This window comes from Neopsephotus bourkii, unplaced genomic scaffold (genome assembly GCF_033783945.1).
Source record: "Neopsephotus bourkii isolate Nb327-2 ecotype Australia unplaced genomic scaffold, CSIRO-AGI_Nbou_v1 NB_827, whole genome shotgun sequence".
Taxonomy (NCBI): domain Eukaryota; kingdom Metazoa; phylum Chordata; class Aves; order Psittaciformes; family Psittacidae; genus Neopsephotus; species Neopsephotus bourkii.
Genome location: NW_026901323.1, coordinates 173,310 through 197,474, shown reverse-complemented (window position 1 = coordinate 197,474; position 24,165 = coordinate 173,310). Strand labels below are relative to the sequence as shown.

The window sequence follows — 24,165 nt, the reverse complement described above, 5'->3', positions numbered from 1 at the left end:
CAAGTAGACAATCTCAATCTCATCTGCAAGACACCTTTAGTGGAACTTTTTTCCACAAAGATCCCTTGAGACAAACAGCAGGGATATTTGCACATCCAATTTTTTCCCATCAACATTGCAGATTCAGGGACACTCCAGTGTTTTGTGAATTTCGTCATCAAAATCTGTATAGGAATAAGGGGGAATTAAGGAAAAAACCCTATACATTTCAGAACGGTCAGTGGCGGTGAATTCTGACTCTTTGGTTTGAAATGATGTTTTCATTTCAAAATTCCCCCATGGTTTATTTCCGCAAAGCAAGGTTTTAATAAAAGCTCAGAATCAAAAAATTTCTGATCCTTCCGAAAGTTTTCCTTCACCTTTTCAAGCAACTGCAGTCAAAGTACTCAAAATAGGCTTTGGTTCTCCTTCCGAAGTTTTGAAATGGACAAAGAACCAAAATAAGTAAAAAAATCCCCTTTTCCACCCAGCTTTGCTTCTGGGTGATTTTCTCTCTCTCTCTTTTTTTTTAATTTTTATTTTTTAATTATTTTTTTTTTTAGCTTTTTTTTTTTAAATGTTTTTAGGGTCCCACCTCAGGGCTTTCCCGCCAGCCCTGCAAATCTGATATACCACTGAGAAAGGCAATGGCCAAGATTCTTCCCCTCCCAACATGGTTGCTTGACCCTTCCCTTTACCCCTTGTAGAATGAATATTGTTGCCAGACATGGGAAATAATTAAAAAAAAAAAAAAAAAAAAAAAAAGGAAAAAAAAAGTCTTTTTGACCAAAAGGGCCACGGAATGTAACAAACGAAAACCAAGTCTGGACGGTTTGTCCAGTGTCAAGTGGGTCCCACAGGTGGAAAATGGGGGCCATCTCCCCCAAGAAGAGCCATCTCATGGTGACGGCCATGCCCTGGACTAAGGCAAGTGACATTTTTGTGAGGGCTGAAGACAGCAGCAGTCCTGGCCTGGCCTTCCCAGATGGAGCTGTGAGCGGTGGGTGGTTGAATGGGGCAGTAAGTGCCCCACAGCCCCAAAGCCAAGTGCTTTGTAGAGTCTAAAGTGCTGGGGCCGTGGGGCACAGGACCCACCTATTCACCCTCTTGCCCTGGGGAAGGCCCCATGCCTCAAACCCGATGGCAAGCCACAGTGGGGAGGGTCAGAGAGCTTCTTGGGGGCCAGATGATGTGAAACAGCAGGCAGGGATGCTGAGAAAGCTGGTCATCCTGTTGGGAAGGGAAGCGGACCTACGGTGGGACCGGACACGGGTTTATTTGCTTGCCTCTGAGATGGGAGCCACATGGCCAAGCCCTGCCAAGCCATTGAATCCCGTGCTCCATGGATCAGGAAGGGGAAAGAAGGGTTGGGCAGCAAGGTTTTCATTATGGCCCAAAGCGAAGGCGAAGATGCTCGCATTCCTCTCCATGTCCATCTGGGCTCGCCTGAAGAGCTTCATCTGGGTTTCTTCAAACTGGCTCTCCAGCTCCTGCAGGCTGAAGGGGGACTTGGCCCCACTCAGAAAGTGCTTGGGGCTGGGGCCAGGAAGGCACATGGCCGTGCTGCCAAGGTGGCCACTCATCTCCTCCAGCGTCGGTGGCATCACGAAGCTCTTCTCCACCGGTGGGCCACCGGGAGCAAAGAGCAAGCCGGCTGCCCTCCATGCTGCGGGCTTGCGTCCTCTCCGGGGCCGCGCGATGCGGCAGCTCTGGCGCTTAATGTGGCGGTGGAGGTGGTCGGAACGGGTGAAGCTCTTGTAGCAGAACTCGCACTGGTAGGGCCGGATGCCGGTATGGATGCGCATGTGGTTCTTCAGGTCGTAGTTATGCACGAACTTGGCGTTGCAGTGGATGCACAGGTATGGCCGCTCCCCAGTGTGTTTCCGCATGTGGATCTTGAGCTTGTCCTGCCTGCAAAAAAGAAGGCACTTGGTCAGGGGTGTGGTTGAGATTGCTCCTTGGATCAGGAGAGGGAAAGGCAATGGGAAGGTGAGGAGCTCATCCCGGGGCTTCCCCCAGTGTATAGACACTCTTGGAAATCGGTGTTTGCATCCATCTCCTCCTTCGCGGAGGGACAGCACCTCAAACCCAGCTCTCCATGTCAGGAATGTGCAGCCCACCCCAGAGAGTTCAAAACAGCCTACATTTGAGGAAAAAACCTTCTGGAAGAAACCCCCAAACCATATGGTTATATCTAAATAAGTACAGCTATATTCCGCCCGCCGACTAGGAAATTAGTTGAGTTCCGAGAGCCTGGCAATGCAAGGCAATGCTGTCCAAAAGAATTCCCTCTTGGAGCCGATTTTCCTTTCCTTTCATTCTCTTGCTGACCACTGGGTGTCTCCGGAGCTCTGATTTGCAGCGGGAGCATGGCACAGGGTGAGGCAGCAGAGGGGCAGGCAGCGGCCGGCACTGCTGTCCTTCCCCGCTTCGCTCTCCAAGGTCAGCACGCATCCAGCCTCACACGCGTTCTGGGGAAGGTGTTTAAATACACCCGTAAAACCCACCCCAAAGGCACGTATTTACACATACAGTGGGTCTTTTTTAAGGGGAACATCTAAAACCAATAATATTTTCCTAAGCTGTCAGCCCAATCAGGTTTTCTTCCAATGAATGCTTCCTTCTGCAGTCTACAACAATCACAGAACTTGCAAGGTGCTGATTCTGCACTGATTTCTGCCACCTTGCCTTTGTGTATCTTGATACAGTTTTCGCTGATGTGACCAGCAGCACCCCAATGCCATGAGGAGTGCAGCCTTGGTATGGGCATCCCTGCACACCAGTCCCTCAGGATCAAGGCTGCAGAGACTTATCCCTATCAGACAGTCACTTCTTCATCAGATGATGCTTTATTGCCTTTAGGAAACCAGTCCCAGCCTGGTCCTGCATCTGCAGCAGCAGCACTGTCCAGCTTCTTGCCTGTACAGAGGTTGTAATGAGCTCATATGAGGTTTACAACTCATGCACATTTTTAAGGAGACAGAAGAAAAGCATCTCTGTCCCCATATGCCAAGCCCAGAGCCAGATCCTGACTTCCCACTCTGAAATATTCAAAGATGCTGTTATCCCAAAAACTTAACAAGGGTGCATTTCCTTGAAAGGGCTGAAATCAGTTCTCAACAGCACACGAAGCTGCATGGAAAACTTCATCCCAAATGGATAATGTGCTGCGAAGTCGTAAGCAGATGAACGCAGGGGTTTGCAATGCGAAATGTTCGGAAACGTTAATGAAAAGCAGAGCTACCAGCCCCACCTATAATATAATTTAAACCTATATATGTAATGTTTAACCTAGCAGGATTGCTTTTCCTAATAAACAAGCAGTGCACCAGGATTACTGTATAATGTAAATACAGGCAAAGCTTTTTTTTCAGGCTATTACACATCTCCGGCAGCAGATGGGGAGAAAGAAACTCAATCCTCCCTGCCCCGACAGCATCTCCGTGGGATGGAAGAGAGGTTTTATGGCTATAACTGGAGAACCTCAGAGGCTGGGGGTGTATGAGATGCTCCGGCTGCAGTGAAGCACCCAGGGGAGGATGCAGCATGGGGAACGTGGGCTTTGTGAGACGGGAGAAAGAGAACCGTGCTCCGTGTGTGTGAATAACCTTAATGCAATTGCATTAGGAGAGCGATTAGGGCTCTGCGAGCTGTCACAACACAAATAATAGGAACAAATAATGTTAACCTTTCTGGCTGGAACAGTTTCTCCTTGAGCACTCCGGGGCTGTCTTGGTGGAAAAACTGAAATATTTGCAGTTTTCTCCAGCATTTCAGCAGCACAAACCACCAGAGCAGGAGCTGAGCAGCCTTTGTTTAAGGAAAAAATTAATGAGCTATTAAATGAAGTCCTGCTTCCTGCGATCAGATGTCCCTGCGAAGCGGGAGTGCCGGATCCAGGTGCATGTGAGGTCCTTGCTGTGGGATGCAGGACCCACAGACATGAAGGAGGAGGGATCTGATGGGGGGAAAATGTATTTTCTCTATTTGTTTATTTGCTTCTCCGCAGTTGCCAGAGCACAGAAATAATGCAAAGGACTGACTAGATCAGAAATCCCATTTGGGAACCTCAGCTTCCCTGCACCCTCATTCCCTGGGGACCCCATGGGTGACTGTGGGGGCATGCATGTCCCTGGTGCAGGCGCTGCTCACTGCTGCGGGTGCCAGTCTGATGCTTTCGGGAAGCATCAGATTCCCCTCAAGAGCAAGCATGTAATGTGAGTGGCAGCGCTCAGGAAATCCCGGCAGAAATCTCTTCCTGCATCTCAATCACTCCACTTTGCTTAAATACACTTTTCCCTAGTGGAGAGCCCTCGCATTAGAGTAATGCTGAAAATGGCTAAAAACCTCAACTAACCAATCACAACCAAACAGCTGCGTGTTATCCAAAATGCATCTGAAAATAAACTGATGCTTTCAAATTTCCACTTCACTCAGGGTGTTACATTAAAAAAACCCCTGCAGGCTCTAGCTCTGTGTAGGGTGACCCATATGAACAGCTCTGGTCTTGTGAATGAATCTGGGAGGACATCACCCACACCACTGGGTTAATCCCTGTTTTCTTTGGGGTTCTGTTCTTGGATTAAAATCCTCCTACCCCTGTGCTTTGTATTTAGAAGCTGGTAAATGTATGAGAGGGTGTCTGATTTAGCCCTGTGTTAGTAATTAGCTAAACCATGCTAGACCATCTCCATGTGGAGCTTTTAACCTCCAAGATGCTGATTTAACCTGTCTGCATTAGGGGTCAGGATACCTGAATTCCCACCTGAACCCTCCTAGCAACCTCATCAGTGACTGTGAGTCAGTCCCAACATCTCTCCATGACTCAGTTTCCCCAAATTAAGCCAATGATGCTGCCCTTCTTTGTAAAGGACTTTGGGGTGCCCCTGGGAGTGCTCAGTTTTATATCCCCATTACAGAGAAGGTGTTGATGATGGGTCAAATCAAGCTATTTCCTCATCAGCAGCTAGCACCCGCAGCATCACACCCAGGGCAGCGATGGGGCTGCAGGATGGGGCTGTCCACGTCAATCCTCCAGCCTGGGATGCAGCCACGCTCACTGGGCTGAACCCATCCCGCTCCTCCCAGAAGAGCCCGCCCCTCTGGAGGTGAGAACCCAGTGCTAACCTCAGGATGCAGCAGGATCCAGAGCTGAATTCCTGCAGGTGGGAATTAGCACCCGGCAGCGGCCTTTCCCCTGCACATAGCAGGGGGAGCCGGCTCACGTCGCATGCACCAGCCCGAGGCATGATGTTCCCTGCATTATAATACGGTGTCTGCTGTGTTAATGGAGAGGAGCATGGAAATTTATTTTCAGGTCAAATCCTCATCATCTGCATAACTTCTACTTGAATATTATCACGGGGAGGGAGAAGAAAAGGCAGGCTGAATGTGGGAGCACCCCAGGTGTCCGGACATTGTCAGGAGCTCACTTTTGCCTACTGTGCATATTATTTTCCTCTGGTTTGCTCGCCCCAGCTTAATAGGGCTCTCTCTCTCTCACACGCAGCCAGGAGCTGAAATACCATGGTCTTGTCAGAAAGCTTTATTATTATGGTAAAGATTGTACTCATTAGATATTAATTATACCCAGCAAGAGCAGGTCCAGGAATCTATTTGTCTCTGCTCACCAATTAAATCTGCCCAGCTTTTCAGAGACGGGTTGCAAGCAGTAGCATTAGATTTGTGTATTAGCCTGCTCTGATTTATTACAATTGAGGGGTTTGCTGGGGTAAAGAGAAGTGCAAAGGCTGGGATCTGGTAGGAGAGGTGGACTGGCTGGTCATGCCTGCCTTGGAGCAGCCCATGTTGGGGCTGGTCTCACATAACCTAGGTACCCAAAAGTTAGTTGCTTTAGTGAAGCCCTGTCTTTGGGGTCAGGGATGGCACCTTTGCTCACCTCCTTCCCTCATCTACCACCCTGAGGGTGCTGATATCTTTCCACTGACCATAGAGGGAGCCCAGGTGCCAGGCTCTTGGGTGGCCAGTGTTCAGGGTGATGAATCATAGAATCATTTAAGTTGGAAAATACCCGTAACATCATCAAATACAACCGTGAAGCCAACACTGCCAAGTTCACCACTAACCCATGTCCCCAAATGCCATATCCACATGTCTTTTAAACACCTCCAGGGACTGTGACTCCACCACTGCCCTGGGCAGCCTGTTCCAGCGCTTGACAATCCTTTCCGTGAAGACATTTTTCCTACTATCCAGCTAAGCCTCCCCTGGTGCAGCTTGAGGCTGTTTCCCCTTGTCCTATTGATTGTTACTTGGGAGAAGAGACTGACCCCACCTCACTATTAACATATAATAATTAGGACCTAGCCTCAGAAAGCCCAGACCCTCCCATGTCTAAACATGTGCAACTGGGCTGTGGTCTGCACTGATGCCAAAATGTGCAAACACGAACTAATTACATCCCGCAGCTAGATGGCCCTCCCAGCTCAATGCATCTCCCAGCACATTAGAGACAAAACCTCCTTTACTGTTTGACTATCTGTTTTCCAGCTCCTTCTGGTCCAACTGTGGTGAACTATGGTGGGGTTGAAAATACCCTGTTGCTTATTTAAGCTTTTGTCCAGTGAGGGGATGGATCCAGTGAGTTGTGGATGTGATCCACAACCTACCAAAATCAGTAGGTTCATTTCTTTCCTCCACCCTCTCTTCCTCTCTTCTTGTGTTTTTCAGAAGGGACAGAGATCATGCCCTGCCTTCTTTACTGCTTTTTGGGGAAAAATATATGTGTAGCTCAGGAGTCACCCACAGGTCATGATGTGCCCCCCCCCAGCCACCACCACCGCCCTCCCCACACATGGCCATGCACAGCAGAGGTACCCAACACATACCTGGTAAAGCGGACTTCACAGATATTGCACATATACGGCTTCTCTCCCGTGTGGGTCCTCATGTGTCTGGGCAGCTTGCCTGCTCCCATGATGACCTTGTTACAGATGGGACATTGCTGTGACGCCTTGGGCTTTATCTTCCTCTCTTCCTCCAGGGGCCATGGTGGAAAAACTCCTCCAAACTGGGTAGCGCTTAGGAAATTGAGATAAGCGCTATACTCAGTCTCGGCCTTAATGTGCCCTAAGGGAGCTGCTGGGGTGTTGGTAAATATGTCCTTGAAGAAGTCATTAGGGAAAGGAGGCGGAGGCAGGTCTTCTTTCTCCTCCTCTTCTTTGATCTTCCTCTTTTTGATCACCAGATCTAAGGGGCCGTTGTCTACTTGTGGCTCCTTGAGCTGGGAGAAGGAGTTAAAATCACTGTTCCATAGATGTGGGAAGAAGCTAGGGGCAAAAGGAGAGAGAGCTGGCCTCCTTTCTGGGATGTTTGACTTAGGGTACAAGTTTTCCCTTAGCAAGGACTCGATGGAGAAGTCTCGTATCACACCCAAGTGTCCAGAGGAGTTGTTGGCTGGGTAGTGATTTGGACAGTCTTTAGGTGCTTCTGTATATGCTTCTTCGGTAAGATCAGACTTAGAAGGGCTTTGGTGACAGCTTACTTCTTGGACATCAGTTAGATTCTCCTGATTGACAAAATTTTCCACTTCCTCCTCCTCCTCCTCTTCCTCCTCCTCTTCTTCTTCATCTTCATCATCATCTTCGTCATCTTTGTCATCTTCTTCTTCTGCCTCTCTGTCAGGCTCCATGATTTCAAGGCATACATTGATAATGCACTGGATCTCCAGCATCTTGGCAGCGCTGAGGATGTGCTTGACATTTGAGGTGGTGATGGTGAGAGTTGAGGTGTAGGCAAACTCGAGGATGGCAGAAAGTGCTTCAGGCTTGACAAAGTCAATCTCGTAAACATAGGGCTGGTCTGTTAAAGTGCCGGTAGTGAAGAGTTTTTTGAAGTACTTGCTGCAGGCAGCAAGGACGGATCGATGGGTCCGGTACTCCTGGTCCTGTACAATGAGGATAACATCACAGAGGAGACCGTCATGCCGCTGCTCATTTAAACCACATAAGACTTCACTGCTGTGGTTTGGGAATGGGATCCCAATAAGATCTTCAATGCCATTGGCCATATTCTCATTTAGTGCCCTAGGACAAAACACAGACAGTGGAGCATTAGCAGAGGATTCACAGTCAGTAGTGCTGAAATGACCCTGTCTTCTTTTGGTGTCCTCCTGTCCCATGCCTCAGACCTCTATAATCACCCTCTGCTTCTCCATGTCACCTTCAACACCTTCCAGGTCCTCTGTGATTTAACCTCTGCATCCTTCCACATCTCTTCATCTCTTCATCTCCATCCTTCTCAGTTCCCACCCTAGTCACCTTTTCATAACTACCACAAGCTCCCTTGTCTCTTTCACATCCCTCCCCCAGGAACCTTGTGCAATGACTTCCCTCCCCGTCACGTTCCTTCCATATCCTCCCACACCCAACATCTTTCCAGGCACATGTTGGCTTTGTCCTGCCAGGAGCTATGTGGGGAAAAGGCAATGCTGTATTGCATCACTGTGCCAAGTGCCAGCTCCTACAGTACTTAAACAAGATGAGCCAGGGAGATCCCATCTCATCCATGCAGTTGTTTTGAGGACTGGTATAACTGGATGTCCCAAACGAGGTATTGCTGGTCATGGCTGTTTGCTGCAGTAGGACAGAGGTCCTTATGGACAAGCAGGTCTCCAGTTCTGTGGCCTCCTGCTACATCATGCATGGAACCTATCACATGTTACCTTAGCATGTAGACAACCCACATAGAGATGTCTTCCTAAGGGAGCTGGGTGGCAAGAGAGGTGTCACAATGTACCTGAACACTCAAGAGAAAGACAACCAGGGACCAGGTCCCTGGCCAGAGCAGATGAATGTCTGCTGCCTTCACCTGTGGGCTTGCTCCATCCCTAATCCTGTTTTCACTTGCTAGTGTGGTATCAAATGCCCTGTTCATCTGGCAGACACCTTCCCCTGCTACTGCAGACCCAGCTTCAAAGGGAAATCTGGAAGCAAAAAGCCCACACCCAAAAGGAAAACCTGATATTTTTTTTTTGCCTTTTTTTTTTTTAATCTGTAAGATGTTCCCTCCTTCGCATGGCTCCAGCAGCCCTTCCCTATGAGAAATCCCAGGGAAGGAGAGTGACTTCCTCCAGCAGGCAACAAATACATTAATCCCATCACACACAGAATACATCAAACAGCCAGAATAACTTCGAATACACTAACCCTTTGGAAACCCCCAGGACACAGAGCATGTATTCATGCAGACAGCTCACAGCCAAGGGGTTAATCTCCAAGAGAGCCCACGGTTCACGTAAGTAAAACTGCAGCCCCACACCATCCCCTTTCGCAAGGCTGAGACCATCAGGCAGCCACCCAATCCCACCCTGCACCACCTCCATATCTCTCCTCGGATCCACCGCCATGTCCTGCTCAGTTTCTAATTCCAAACCTCTTTCCCTCCAGCTGGTGGGACCAGTAGGGACCTGGTCTACCCCATGGCAAGGGGCTGGCTCCCACCCTACCACCTGCCTCCAGCCCTTGGGGTTAGAAAGAGCCTGGTGGGAAGGAGGTTATCCAGGGAAATCCTTGGCCAGCAAGCCAGTCACCCTTGGGGAAGGCTGGGGAGCGGGTCAGACTGCAGCAAACATTCCCGTGGGAAGAGGAATGCTGTCTGCCTTCTCCTCCCTCTGTAGGGTCAACCCCCAGCCGAGACCTTGCAGGTATCTCCCCCAGCACTGCTGCATGAGAGCTGGCAAGCAAAAGCGTTGGGAAGACAGAACAGCATAGACAGATTGCAGCCCATGGAATGGTTGTGGACCACCGGGAGCAACGTGGGATGGGGGACAAACTGAGCTCGTGAAGCCTTGCAGGGGGCTGGAGGGCAGCCCCACCTTGGGGACCCCTCTCCAGCACCTTGCCATGTCCAGAGATGGGCAGAGGAACTGGGAATTACATCCCTCTGAGCCTCCCTCCACTCCAGCCACTGGTATTTGTGCCTAACGAATGATGCTCCAGCCCTGCATCCCACGGTGTGGCCATTAGCTCCACGCTAATTATGTCTGTTGTCTGAAACAAATTGATTCATTACAGTGTGCTGTGCTTAACCATGTTAACTAGCTATGCTCCTCCACCAGCTCGACCGGCTCTGTATCAAACCTTCCTTGAAAATCACAGATAAATGGAAGTAAATCCAATGTGTTCTCCAAGTGGAGTGTAAGATAATGAATAACCCCTGAGCCAGGGAGGAAAACACAACTTCCTTTTTAGGCCTTTGTATCCTTAATAATAAGCATAAGCAATTAAATTTTTATTGCTGTATTTATCTTCTATTCATTTATTTTTGTTTCGAAGGAGCATTAGTGCTAAAGGAGCTCCCTGCATGAAGGAACGTGTCTCCCTGTGAATCTATTTTGATCTTTTATTGCCAGATCACCCTAAATACAAAGATCAGAAAAGCAGAATATTGGGCTACCCTGCAATTAATCTTACAGAGGTTTTTTCGGGACATTAAACTCCATCCTCCTTGATGGTGGATTATTAACTCAAGCAGGAAAAAAAATTTAATTAGGAGATCAGGGACTATATGTGATTATAAAATGAAATGATGTACAGCTCCTTTTGGTGGAAATGGACTCCTTTTCCTTTCCTCCTGGCCCTTTCCAGGTGTGGTTCTGTTAATTGGAGCACTTAGGTAAGCTGATAAAGCCAGGGTGCTGGCAAAACTGAAGGTGATTCTTGTCATTTAAACGGAGGAAGAAACAGCCCGTTCATTTGCATGCATTTGCATTTTTTTAACTCTCAGTGTGGTTTGACAGCTCCAATCTCAGCGAGCCTGAGAAATGACCTTATGGTTCCCATGCCCTCGGGGAGGGTGATGGCCAGAGGCTGGAAGTGTGCTGAGGTTGACGTTTTCCTTCCTCCTCCTCCTTTCTCTCCCTCCTTCTGGGCTCCCCTCTTCTCCTCCCCAAGCCAAGGGAGGGGTCCTCAAGAATTAACAGGCATAAAAACAGCATCCGATGGTGACAAACGCCACCGGTGCACGCACACGCACGTGCAGGCGCTGCGCCGGCGCCAAGGAGTTAAACAGAAAAGTCCCATTTTATAATAGCTACAGCATTGTTAAAATAAACCAGGGAGGGGGGGAAGGGCGGAGGGCACCTAAAATAAATGTATTCTGCAGATGATGTCTGAAAACACTGCATTTATGGGCATGCTTAAAACTCATTCATTACTTTCTTGCCAGGAAAAGCCCCATTTATAAAAGCTTTGTCCCCTTTTTTGGGTGAAAATCGTTCCTTTTTAAAGCCCCCAGGTACGAGCCAGGGAACACAGTGGTATTGTAAACCACCTGTGATGTACACTCCTTGGGTGACCCAGAGCTCATCCAGAGCACTCTGCTGCTCAAAAACCCTTCTGGTTTTTATTTTTATCTTCTGGTTGCTTTATTCTCGCGTCTCCTTTTAACTTCAAGCCTCATTCAGTATAATACAACCTCTGAAAACCAGTAATATAAAACTGAAATATAGGGAGGTGAAATGTTCATTTAGCATCGTGGTAAGTAAAAAAATAGAAGCATGCTCAATAGGCTATAGAGATTGTATGTATAGAATATAGATAAACTAATATTGCCTATATCCATTTGTATGAATGGAAATGGGGGACTGACACAGCTTGAAAGAGCCCTGGAAAAGATGTGCCAGTACTGAAGTGGGGCAGAAGCCTGTCCCTGGAGTCCCACTATTGCTCAAAGCCAGGAGCAGGAGACCTGTGAGGGCTCCTCATCAGCACTTCCCTCTCCCATCTCCTTCCTCATCTTCAGTGACACTGCCCTGCAGAGCCCATGGAGGAGATGAAGGCTGCCAGGAGGAGCCCAGGCTTGTGCAATGCATGGCTCCTGGTTCAGGACCCTGGCTGGAACGGGGGATGTTCTCTTCCCATATGTCTTGTCTGTGGGGACAACCTGAGTGTTAGCTGGGAGATGGCAATTTTGGCCTTTACTTGTATACTGGCATGTAATGCCATGACTATTGCATGCAGCAGTGATTTATTATGTGTATAATTTATATATTTCTAATCTTACACAATCACATATTTTATCTATCTATATGTATGTATTTGTGTATGTTTATATGTTTATGAAATTATATCTATATATCAATATATCAATATATTTTTATATATTTTCTGTATTTTCTTATTTCATGTTTCTATATTTTGATATTCACATAGAGATTCTTGGAGCATTTTCTCTTAAAATTGCTTGGCCTTCTCTATGCTATGGTTTTCCCCACAGGAAGGTGCTCTGAATCCTGTCTACAGTTCTTTTTGTTGTGCCTATATTCACTGTCCCCAGAAAGACATGGGGGTGCCGCAGGGTAAGCCGGGGAGCACGAAGTGGCTGCATCCTCCTCCCAGGCCACGCTCATTCTGCATTCAGCACAGCGGAGGAAGGAGCCTGAGGCTCCAGCTGATCTCTGCCTACTACTGGTGTCAAAATGACACATTCCAGACACATTCCCAATGGTATCTCCAATTCTTCCCTTCACCCAGCCTGTGCATGGTGCAGGGTTTCGGTGCAAGCCCAGAGGCAGGGCTTGGGGTTGAGCATCCCCTCCCCAGCTGGATCCTGACACTCAACACAGCATCCCTCAGGCACAAACTCCCAGGAGGGATTCAAGCTCTACACCTGAAGAGGTGTAGACCATCAGCAAAGCATGCCAGAGGTGGCTGGACCTGGATTCAGGGCGCTGAGCACCCCTGGCCACCCCAACCTGCTGCCCATGCAGGACAGGCAGTCAGCAGAAGGTCCCAACAGCTTTCCCCATCGCTATTTATTTCCAACACCAGCTGCCTCCCTCCCCTGCTTGGAGCACCGGGCATCTCAAGGTAGAGATACTTTGATGCTGCTTTACTACCTGCTCCCCTTTCCTAATCCCTGCTCCAGGCTGTGGGAGCAGGGTGGGCTGGCTGCTCTCCCTCTGCATCCCACCATGGTGCCATGTGTGTGGACCTGCCTGCCACGTCCAGCAGCCCATAAATATCTGTGGGTTTTCTTTTTCCCCGGCTTTATTTGTGCCTCTGTAATGAGGCAATTAAGATTAAGGCATGTGAGACTACCCTGATCTGTCAAAATATTACAGCTACTTTCTAGGACATACGCTGACCAGTGATCGACAGCACCTGCTCCATAGCCACGGTGTTACTTTGGGGGAATAGGAGGAATTGCTGTTAATCTGGGGGGAACAGCTCCATCCTCACATCAGCCAGTTGCTCCATGACCTTAAGCAAGTCCCTTGTGACCTTGAGCAAGTCCCTTGTGAAAGTGTCCTTGAGCAAAGCCACCCACATTGACACCCCACCCAGGGACAACACCATTGCCTTGGCCAAACGCTTGACTCCAGTTTGGAAGACTCCTCTCATACCAAGGAGTTAGGATCCCCAAAACCCTATTTTAAAGGCAGGCAGAGAGGTGGGTCATCATTTTAACTTTTATAAAGAAAACCCCCAATAAACCAAACAAAAGGAATGTGTAAAACCCAAAAAGGCAAATATTTCCTTAAGCACACCTCCCCTCCGAACATCTTGTCTCCAGAGGAACGTGTTATTAAACCACCCACCCCAGTACCCAGCGTTCCTCCCCTCCGGCAGGAAGGTGGGGCAGAGCCTGCTCCCTGCCTTTCAATCACTTCCCCATGAGATGCCTGAAATGACGAAGAAAACGTGGTGACACCAACCGCTGCCTCCCTCGCATGGAAATCACCTGGGTTTTGAAGCACAGGAGCCACTTCCCAGACCCAAAGATGATGCTGTGGGAGGGAGCTGGCTCACTAGCAGTAGCACGAGGGTTTTATTGCTGGGATGGGTGCCCCAGCCTCCAATAACTGAGACCAGCCTTTCCCTTGGGACCAGTCTTGTTTAGGGAGTACAGGGTTGAGCCGGGAAAGCTGGGGGTGTTTGGTTTTTAAGAGGTACATGGTAACCTCATGCATCCAAAGCTGAGGATCCCTCCTCAAAAAAAAAAGAAGGATTTTGCTGAGATCTGGACAAAGTAGAAAAGGGTAAAGGTTTCCAAAGGGATGCTCTGGCAAGGAGGGATGCAAAGAGGGTCACATTTGCCACAAAGGATGCTCACTTGCAGCAAAGATGGGGAGGAAGCACTGTGGGTGGCTGTGGAGATGGCATCACCCCATTTGGGTCCTGGCAAGGGAGCAGCTCCATAAACAGAGCAGGTCAGTACAAGTTAAGGGGATGCTCTGGAGAACGGTGGTGCAAAGTTGGATGGGGCTTGGAGCAACCTGCTGTAGTGGAAAGTGTCCCTGCCCATGGCAGGGTGTTGGAACTGGATGAGCTTGAAGGTCCCTTCCAACCCAAACCATTCTGTGATGCTAACAAAGGCTGCCTATAATGGCCAACCAGGGCTCCAGTGACACTGACACAGATGAAGACCTCCCACAGATGCTGGGAGGAGAGGGATGGCCAAGGAGCCCTGGGTGGACAGCCTAACCCTTTTTAGCCAGCTTCCATAGAGCCAAGGATGAATGAGAGAGCTCCTACCTGAAGGAAGAGCCCAGAAGTTGAGCACGGTTTGATCACATAATTAAAGTAGTTACACTTCAGGGACTGAGATCACACTGGTGACCTTTACCCTGGTATTTCTTCAATACCCACCGGACTTCACAAAATTAATACAGATCTCCAAATGAAATCCTCGAGCACACAAGGATTCATGCTTATCAACATCTGTCTGTCAAGTTAAGCCCATGTGAACCATGTATATTTACATACCCTATATGAAACTGACTTTATTGGGCTGAAACTATTCATTTCCTACAAGCAGACCTTCAGAAAACCATCTTCACCTGAGGCCCCTGGTTCAAGAGCCACCTCCAGGGTGTCCAACAATCCCAACAATGACATATTTCACCCTTTTTGTGTTTTAGTGACAGCCACTCTTCCCAGTTTCCGGAATTCACACACAAGTTCAGCCAGCCAAGCATACCTAGGGGACATCAGTCCTGGAGATGTGTTGTATTTCACTGGGGAAGTGCCATGAGGACTATTTGCTTAACATGATAAATAGTGATTACAGATGCCACTCATTCACTTGCTGAGGTGTGAAGGCACAAAAGCATCTCCTGTGCCTTTTGTGAACTCATCCTCAGGGATTTTTAAAAGCTAGTTATATGTTGCAGCAAATATTATGCATCTCTCAACAAATCTATCCCTGCAGGTTAGCTCCAGATACCGACAGCCTACACAGGGCACCGTGTACTTGAAACAACTTTGTTTATGTACAGATACAACCTGGTGAAATTGCAAATTATGAATCGAATCTCCCCCAGTGAGCTGATCAGTCTGGTGCCACTGGTTATAATGGGAATTTGCTGCTCCTCTATGACCACCAGAACCATGGGGTATTTAAGTTAAGGCAGTATTTCCTGGCCTTAGCTCCTCTGTAGGCTTGTTGCTCACGTGCCTTTTATCAGCACATGATGATGAACAGGTTGAGCTCCTCTTCTCCTTTGTCTCCCACCATGGTAAGCACCAGGTATACAAAGATCCCCAGCATCCCCTTAGATTTACCCCAAGGTCTCCCATCCTCGCTTGACCTCGACTTAATTTCATAACAGACTGTGGTATTAAGCTGGGTGATCAACACCCATCCTCTGGGTGAGCTTGTAGGGACCTGCCACCCTGCACACTGTGGGATGAGTGCTCGGAAGATGCTATCACACCACCAGGACCAAGCCCCATGGCTCTCCTATGTCCTTAAAACCAGTTCTTGGGCCCCAAATAAACACAAACGGGAGCTCTGGCAGGGCCAAAGTAGTGTTCAGTGCATCCTATAATTGAAGGGCCATGTTTTCACTTTGGTTTCTTCTTTCTGGCTTCTTTAAATTACCCAGCATGCTTCACAATTTCAGAGTTTATATAAATCTCCAAAATCAGGAGCTCTGGGTCATTTCTGGGTCGCAGCTTGATTAAGCCTGCATGCAGCATGACAAGTCCCATCTGATGTGCTGAGCAGGTTTTGGCAAGGGGGATCCCAGTGATAAATGGCCAGATAAACATAAACAATTAGTGGTGCTATATTGAAGGCACAGGCTGACTCCAGATGGTGTTATAAGTGCTTCACCTATGCACAAAGCAGGGGCAAATTTATTAACCACAGCATCTAAGCAGGAAGCACAGAGGGGAGTTTATAGGGCGGTCACATCTGACCATGGTGTTTCCTTATAGCCTTGTCCCCCCTCCCATTCAAGCAGCTACTTGGAGCTCTGGAGCTCTGGGCATCAGCTCCCTTCTGAACCTCTCTGTTGAGGTTTTGGGAGATGCTGCAAAGCTGGAGGTGCACAACAGTTATGGAGGGTTTCGCTTGGAAATCCTCAGTGATTCCTCTCTGCATTCCTTGGTGCTCTCCTGGACACGCTCCAGCACTTAGGGATGTTCAAATGCGATGTCACCAGTACAGAAAACCATCCTGGCTGAGTATCTCCCTCCCTTATGTATCTGTATGGACACACATACATACACATTATAAATTTGTGCTTGTGTATGCATAGAAAGCCTGTGGGAGGGGGAAGATGTCAAGTGAAACAGAAGTTTCCAATTGCCCTGTGCAACCACGCCACTCTCATGGAAACTCACTCACACTTCGAGAGACGTGTCCCCCCTCCCACACTGTGTTCTGCAAACAACGTAAAATAATAAAGTGACCAAAATGAGGGGGGAAAAAAAGACAGCAGGAGAAAAATACTAGAGATTCACCCATGCTGGAACTGGCCTGGCTGAACATCAGGTACCTGGTTCCTGCAGCATCTCTGGCATGAGATAGAGAAGGGTCCATGAGATATGTGATGTTGCACAGAGAAGCTGTGGCTGCCCCATCCCTGGCAGTGTTCAAGGCCAGGTTGGACACAGGGGCTTGGAGCAAGCTGCTCTAGTGGAAGGGGTCCCTGCTCATGGCAGGGGCTGGAACTGGATGAGCTTTACAGTCCCTTCCAACACAAACCGGTCTGGGATCCTATGACTGTTGGTGGCATTTCTGCCCATGTCTTTGCAGCCACCTTCCTCCAACACTACCCTCCCCCTTGTGCAAGCTGCCCAGCCCCTGCTATAGGAGGCTATATAGGATATATATATATTTATATATATAGGATACATCCCTATGGGCGCACAACATTACAGCCCTGCGAGCTCATTGGTGGTGGGTACCTCCTTCCAGCGTGGCCTTAAAAATAGCAAAAAAGGCTCCATTTCCTCCCATTCTGAACCTCCTGGGAGAGCAGGCCGGCCCCTGTCGCTCTGCTCTTCTTCGGAGACAGAAAAAGGAAAAGGAATTAAAAAAAGGCTGCTATTGAATGGCGCGCACACACTGGGTGGGTTTGCTTCCTGACAAGAAAAAAAAGCCACGGCGGAAAAATGTGCCCGGCTTAACCATGGAAAACTGGTTTGGCTGGCGTCCCTCTGGAGTGGACAGGATTGCGAGGGCCTTGGATGCGGATCTGGGTATGGCTGTCACCAGTGAAAACAGCTCCGAAATAAAACACACTTTTGGGAGCTCCAAAAAAGCAACGGATGGGGAACCAGCTCTCCCCTCCACTCCTCATCTCTCCCTTTGCCTCCAGAGAGAAAGCCATTGAAGGGAGGGCTTTGGGAGTAAAAATAAAAGGGTCATAGCGCTAGCACGTTAAATCAGAAGCAGATGTGTGCCTGCTCGCCAGCCTGAGTCACCGCGGGAGGGTGGGGAAGGGGGGGTTATCTCTATTTTGGTGCTGGGTGTGGGGTACAGAAAACAATGCGAGGAGAAGGCGGTGCAGTGTTTGAGCAGGCTTAATATCGGCTTGGGAGCAGGTACAGGCAGGCTCCACAAGCACAGGGGTGGGAAGCTCAGCTCCACAGTGGCATTGGCAACGGCCACACTCCAGACAGGGCTGCTCCTCCTGACCCTGCCTGGGCTCCCTGCTGCATCCCTGGGCATCCTCGGTTGCACACATCCCGTTTTGGGGGGGGGGGGGGGGGGTGTTCGTGCTGGTCCCCATAGCATCTCCCACTATCATCCTGCCAGGAGCCCCCATCCCCATAGAATCATATACCCATAGAATGGCTAGGGTTGGAAAGGACCTTAAGATCATCCAGTTTGAACCCTCCTGCTGTGGGCAGGGACACCTCACCCTAAACCATGACACCCAAGGCTCTGTCCAACCTGGCCGTGAACACTGACATGGATGTGGCATTTACCACCCACTGATAGACCCAAGTCATCTCCAGCCTCACACCAGGGCAGTGGCAGGACCCTCATCCTTCCTCTCACATGGACAACATCAGGAGCTAGCACATCTCTAAAACCCAGCTTGCTTTGGGGCAAGCCCCATGAGGCAAGCTCAGACTCACCTCTCACCATGCCCTTCACTGCTGGCACCACGTTGGCATTCATTAGGCTTGTGCTCCCACGGGTATTTACAAGAGCAGTACCTCAGATTGGTCTGTTTTACTACAGCATAAACAAAATACTGTTTTTCTGCTTGGCTCTCGTGGCAGCCTTTGCAGGCTCATTCATTTTGAATTGCCATTTAAGTCCTGGAGCTCTGAGCACATGAGCTCCCCTGCTATGTCGAGGGCAGAATCATGGAATAGAATAGCTCCCATGTGGACATAAAGTGGCTTTTGGAGGGATGTGTCCATGGAAGGTGTCTCTGCAGAGCATCTCCTGTGACAGCAGTCCAGCCTGCAAAGACACAGCTCCTCCAGCTCCACCACCACATCATCTGTACCATGGGCAGAAGTCTAGTCCTGGTCTTGGACTGTGCTGATGCAGTTACCCTTAACGTAAGATGAGTCAAGGCCTTCATTTCGGAGAAGGGACCCAGTCCACCTAGGTTTCACCCATATGGGTGTCTCCTCAGAGCCACCTACAGCCTCAGTGACATTGTAGAGGGCATTAGGCAGAATGTGTGTATACTGCTTCTCCCCACCCTTTGCTGACCTGAGGAGGAGCATCAAGGGTGCTCCATCTCTGGAAACATTCAAGGTCAGGTTGGACACTTTGAGCAACCTCATCTAGTTGAAGATGTCTGTGCTCATTACAGGGTGTTGGAGTAAGGGGCCTTTAAAGGTCCCTTCCAACCCAAACCATTCTGTGATTCTATGATAGTTTTCCTACAAGCCAGCACTTCCCTGAATCCTATGTCCTGACCACACTGAAACCCCAGCGAGATGCATCATGTCTCTAACCTTTCTGCTGGGCATTTCTAGAGGAAATACCACCAAGTTTTAGCAAAGGACAGTCAGGGAAAGGGGCTGAGACTTCCATTCAGACTTCTTGTATGTAAACCAACCAATTAATGAGTAATTTGAAGACCACAGGTAACATATGAGTGTAACCTTACAGTGTGGCCCAAGCACCAAATATCTAAAGGCAACTCCCTATCTTCAGGGGATGATTTAATCCAGCTCTGAAGGTTACAAAGCAATTTAACCAAAGATCAGGGATCAGATGCAGAGCTCCTTTGTATCTCCTCCTGTGCACAAAAACCTTGGTTACTCTGCCAACCTGCTAGAAAGGTAAACAGCAGCTGAGTTGTCAGCTCAGCCTTGATCCTGCAAAGCTTCACCTGCCTGAGCAATCCATGTGCTTCCACCTATGTCCAGCTTGGTAAATCTAGTTAAAGCTGGTGGAGGAATGAAAATAAAAAAGCATCTGAACTCCCCCCATGGTATAACCTGGAGAGAAAGGAAAGAAAAACATCTTCTGCATGGAGAAAATAATGAAAATCAACAGGATTCAGTTTTCAACCAACACTTCTGCAGGCAAGGAGAGGGGTTGAAGGATCAGACCCCCAAGCGAGGCAAGCCCTACGTCCCAGCTGACAATGTGCGCACGCCAACTCACAGTCTGATTTGATTTAAAACAGATGAGCTGTAAATGAGGCTTATAATGGAATTGGCAAATGACCTTTCAATACAGCGTTCAAAAATAGCCAGGGCTTGAGTCCGGATTCAGCTCTCGGCTGGGTCTGAGTGCAGGACCAGGGGTGCATCATGTCATCAGCTATGAAAACAGCCCAGGCAAGCAGGGAGGAACACCAGCCTCTCTCCTCTTGGGGATTTAGAGGGGTGAACCTTCAGAAAGAAAAAGGAAAAGTAAGGGAAAGGATGAGAAAATGCAGCCTGACATGTAAAGAGAGACAGTCTTGCCTGTTTGTTTTGGCCTATCTTGAACCCCAGGCAGTTTCCAACTGGAACCCAGAAATGCTGATGGTGTTTGGAGTCTGTCTGCATCCCTCTCATGACGTGAAGAGGCATTTAGGATGGTGGGCTGGGACTTTTATTTTTCTCCTTCATTTTTTCCCTAACAACTGTATTTACTGTTACATTTTGAACTCCCCATGCTGTCATTACAATGTCAGATGAAATTACATGTGCGATAACCATAACATCAATGAATGCACATGTTCACAAAGACTGCACAGGAAACATTTTCAAGGGAAGCTACTCACACGTCCAGGGTCAAAGGGGATGTCCAAAAGAGTCTTTGAATTACAGGGTGCTGCCTATACCCAGAAGTTGGCCTTGCTGGAGCTGGACAGACTGATTTGAGGCTTTTTCAGTCTTTGCTGGATTAGACATATTCTTATTTATCCTGGAGTTACTGTGAATTGAATCCAGAGATTTAACTGATTCTGTTCTGGATTTGCACCAGTGAAGAGAGGATGAGAACATTGTAATGCTCTGCCCGTGGATCTGGATTGCATCATCCTATAATGACCTTCTATGCTGGTGCCATCATGAAGATGCTGGCATGATGGTAGCTAGTTCATCAGTTAAAGAAAGAGATGCATGGGCACAAGAACAGGGACAGCTCTACCATTGCAAAAACACTTCCTATCAAGGTGGCTGGTTCCCTTTCACACAAAAAACTACATGTAGCCCTATACAGCAGTCAAAGAATGAGGACCAATGCTCCCTCCTGGTCCAAGATGTACTAGAGGTATAGGGACCCCCAGCTTCTCATCCACTATAAGACCAGAGGTAACTACTCCTCACAGCTCTGCCTTTGAGGCTGTTCTTATGAAATGCTGGGAAAAAGCAGCAACCAGGTTTCTTCCAGCAGCTGTGGGCAGCTGAGTGAAGGGAACTTGGCTGGTGCTCCTGGAGGATGGTTCCAGCAGCTCAGTGATAAGAGGCAGCAACCTCCAGGAGAGAGGCATTGTCTTCCATTGGCACAGCTGGATGCGTTAGGCAACATCTGTACAGTTCTGATTGCATCTGCTTAGGGGGAAACAGTACAACTATAACTAGGCCAGTCTAGTTAAAGTGCTACAGCTTCCAGGCAAATCTATGGGGTGTTTGAGATCAAGCTCATGGTGCAGTAAGAGAGATCCATACTTACAGAGGTTTTGGCTTCTAGACAGTATCTTACAAAGCAGCTGCTTTGCTCTTGCTAACTTACACACAAAAAGAAATGGAGATACTTAATACAAAAGCAACCCAAAGTGTCTGTGGGTTAGATATGTTGTCTTCCTCACACATGCATGAGGAGCACACCAGGGTGCAAGTTTGATCCACGTCCCAGGCAAAGGACTAGAGGATGCTCTATGTATGTGCGAGTTTGGTAAATGTCCTGAAGAGCACCAGCAGAAGTGCAGAATCACTCACACTGTCTCAGAATGTTTGTCTTGGGCTGGAAAACACCAGCCTTTCACCCCACTTGCCACCATTCAACTGTCTGTATTTTGCATATCCTTTCAAAGCAGCCTTAATTAAATGCATTACAGTGAATTCTCTCTAGGAGAGGAAAATTCATTAGTTAAGGGGCCACAATAACAGCAGACATTTGGAACCATCTACCTCCCCATCCACCCACCTCACCTCCCACCTCTGGCGTTCTTAATCCACAGTATGTTTTTTCATTATGTGCGTCACATCAGCGAAATGTCCCTTGCAGCATTTTGATTTCTTTTCCCCATTTGTCTGTGAAGACACTGACCAAGAAGTGGCCTAAACGCAGCATTTTGCATTTTAAGTGGGTTTTTTTTTATATATACACCATATATATATATATATCCATTCAGCCCTTCCTAGGAATGGGCAGGAACCCAGCAGCTTGCCAACGCCACACTTCAGAACCACACACCAGCTTGATGAAACACCAGTGCCGCAGCATGCTGGGGACTTTCCTTTTCCAAGCCGGTACTTCAAAATATTTATAAAGGCACTTAAACCCCCATTTTGACCACTGCCTCTATTTGCAAACCCTGCCTTGACATTCATGTCAGGTCGAGGAGAGCAAAGCTCGCATTGTTGGCATACCTGAGGATAGGCAGAGGGACTCGCTCCCTGCACACAGAACAAAGGCCTGAGTTATTGCAGAGCTTTGCCTTCCACCGAGAGCAATTATGGTTAGAGAAAACCCTTGTTTATAGCAGAATCCTTCCAGTTGGGGAAAAAAGAGATTTAATTATATGGTAATGGTGCTGTAGGCGTGTTTGCGAGCAGAGCGCAGATGTGGGAGCAGGAGGCTACGAGCAGGGCTGCTGCCCTTGCCCAGGTGGATGCTGGTGGTTCAAGCCTTCGTGGATGGTGCAGATGGGGATTTGAAGTCTCCCTCTGTGGCTGTTAAATGGTAAGCACTGAATCAGGCATTTGCACAGGGCATGCAAAGCATGGATAATAAGAAAAGAGGCAGAAGAGGGATCTGCCTCACCAGGCTAGGAGCAAAGGGAGGGGTTTTAGGGTGAGATCGATGGCCAAAATACCCAAACCTTCCCCCTTTCCCTTTCCCTGAGTCATGGCTTTGGAGACAGACTTCCTAAGGTAAGTCATGAGCCAGGTTTGGTTTCCACTCTCTCTTCCAAATGGTATTGCAGAATCAGAGCTCAATGTGAGCTGCTGGCATTTCACATGCAAAAAATGGTATATAGGATTTCACAGAATCATAGAGCTCAACCAGACCCTTATAGAAAGCACCTTATAGAGGAAAAAAATATGGTCTAGATAAAGATCCAGAGCTCCTTGGTGCTGTGTATGCCAAGGTACATGCTCACGAAGCGCATGCATCAGAGAATATTTTTCTAGCCCTGTATTTTCTTCCATTTATTTTAAGGAACAGAGTGGTTTCCTCTCCTGCATTTCTCATATTTAGCTTAAAAATAAAAATTGAACCTATATCAAACTAAACAGCTTCTTGCCCAAGGTGGTAAAAAACCAGCAAAAAAAGCACCTCTTCTATGGAGAACCCATCAGGGAAGGGGAATGTAAGTCCCTGTGGCTGCATTCCCCCCTGCAGCATTCAGCCCCACATAGCGAGTGCAAAATTTGCAGTAGACCCTTTCTACCATCACACATGACTTCTCGGAAATGTATAAGGCATCTAACAGAGCACAGTCTGATTTATACTTAGAGCAAGGCAACTCTAACGACAGCAGGAGCTTGGGTGTAAATCTCCAGGCACGGGAACAACAGCCGCATAGCCCTGGCCCTTTGGATTCGCTCTGCTCTTAATGCCACTGAATAAGAATGAGGGTTTAGGGTAAAGAACAGGGACATATCCTTCTGCTGGATAGGGGGGATATCTAAGGGTACAGCACTATAAATAATCATTGAAGCTGTTTCGTACGTGCCTCACGTAACCCATGGTAAGCCACAGAACAGGTATTGAGATAGCCACAGAAATTATCTGAGGGCTGGAGCAGCTCTGCTCTGGCTGGGGTGGTTCAGCCTGGAGAAGAGAAGGCTCCTGAAGGGGAGACCTTAGAGCAGCTCCAGTGCTTGGAAGAAAGATGGGGACAGAGATTTCAGTAGTGATAGGACATGAAGTGATGGTTTCAAACTGACAGAGGGGAGACTAGGGGAGATTCAGACTAGGTAGAAGAAATGTTTTTATAATGAGGGTGGTGAAACACGAGAACGGGTTGTCCAGAGAGGGATTAGATGCCCCATCCCTGACAGTGTTCAAGGCCAGGTTGGATGGGGCTCTGTGCAACCTGATCTAGCTGAAAATGTCCTTGCCCAAGGACAGGGGTTGGAACTGGGTGAGTTTTAAGGGCCCTTCCAACCCAAACCAGTTTGTGGTTCTACGATTCTATGAAGGCCTGGTGATCTAGAACTGGATGCTGTCATGCCCTCTCCTTCATCACTGTTTTCCAGAATCTGTAAGCCTCCCAGGTTCACATGCACCATGAAAGGAGCACAGGTCCCCCTGGGTGTATTGACACCCACCCTGCCATTGACCCTACACACC

The 24,165-nt window shown here is 48.4% G+C and overlaps 1 protein-coding gene across 3 annotated transcripts in view; it reads right to left on the bottom strand.

Annotated features, from left to right (window-relative positions):
- Positions 1–501: 501 nt before the first annotated feature.
- Positions 502–24,165, bottom strand: part of ZBTB7C (zinc finger and BTB domain containing 7C) — a 105,356-nt gene continuing 81,692 nt past the window's right edge. For 2 of the 3 annotated variants that reach the window (XM_061355678.1, XM_061355677.1), the window contains 2 exons: positions 6,828–8,024; positions 502–1,890 (listed from right to left, as the gene is read on the bottom strand). In XM_061355678.1, the coding sequence (XP_061211662.1) occupies positions 1,254–1,890; positions 6,828–8,008 (1,818 nt within the window). In that variant the 5' untranslated portion in view covers positions 8,009–8,024 and the 3' untranslated portion in view covers positions 502–1,253. Of the gene's footprint in view, positions 1,891–6,827; positions 8,025–8,258; positions 8,556–24,165 lie in introns of those variants that run through there. The other variant, XM_061355675.1, reaches the window with a different exon arrangement.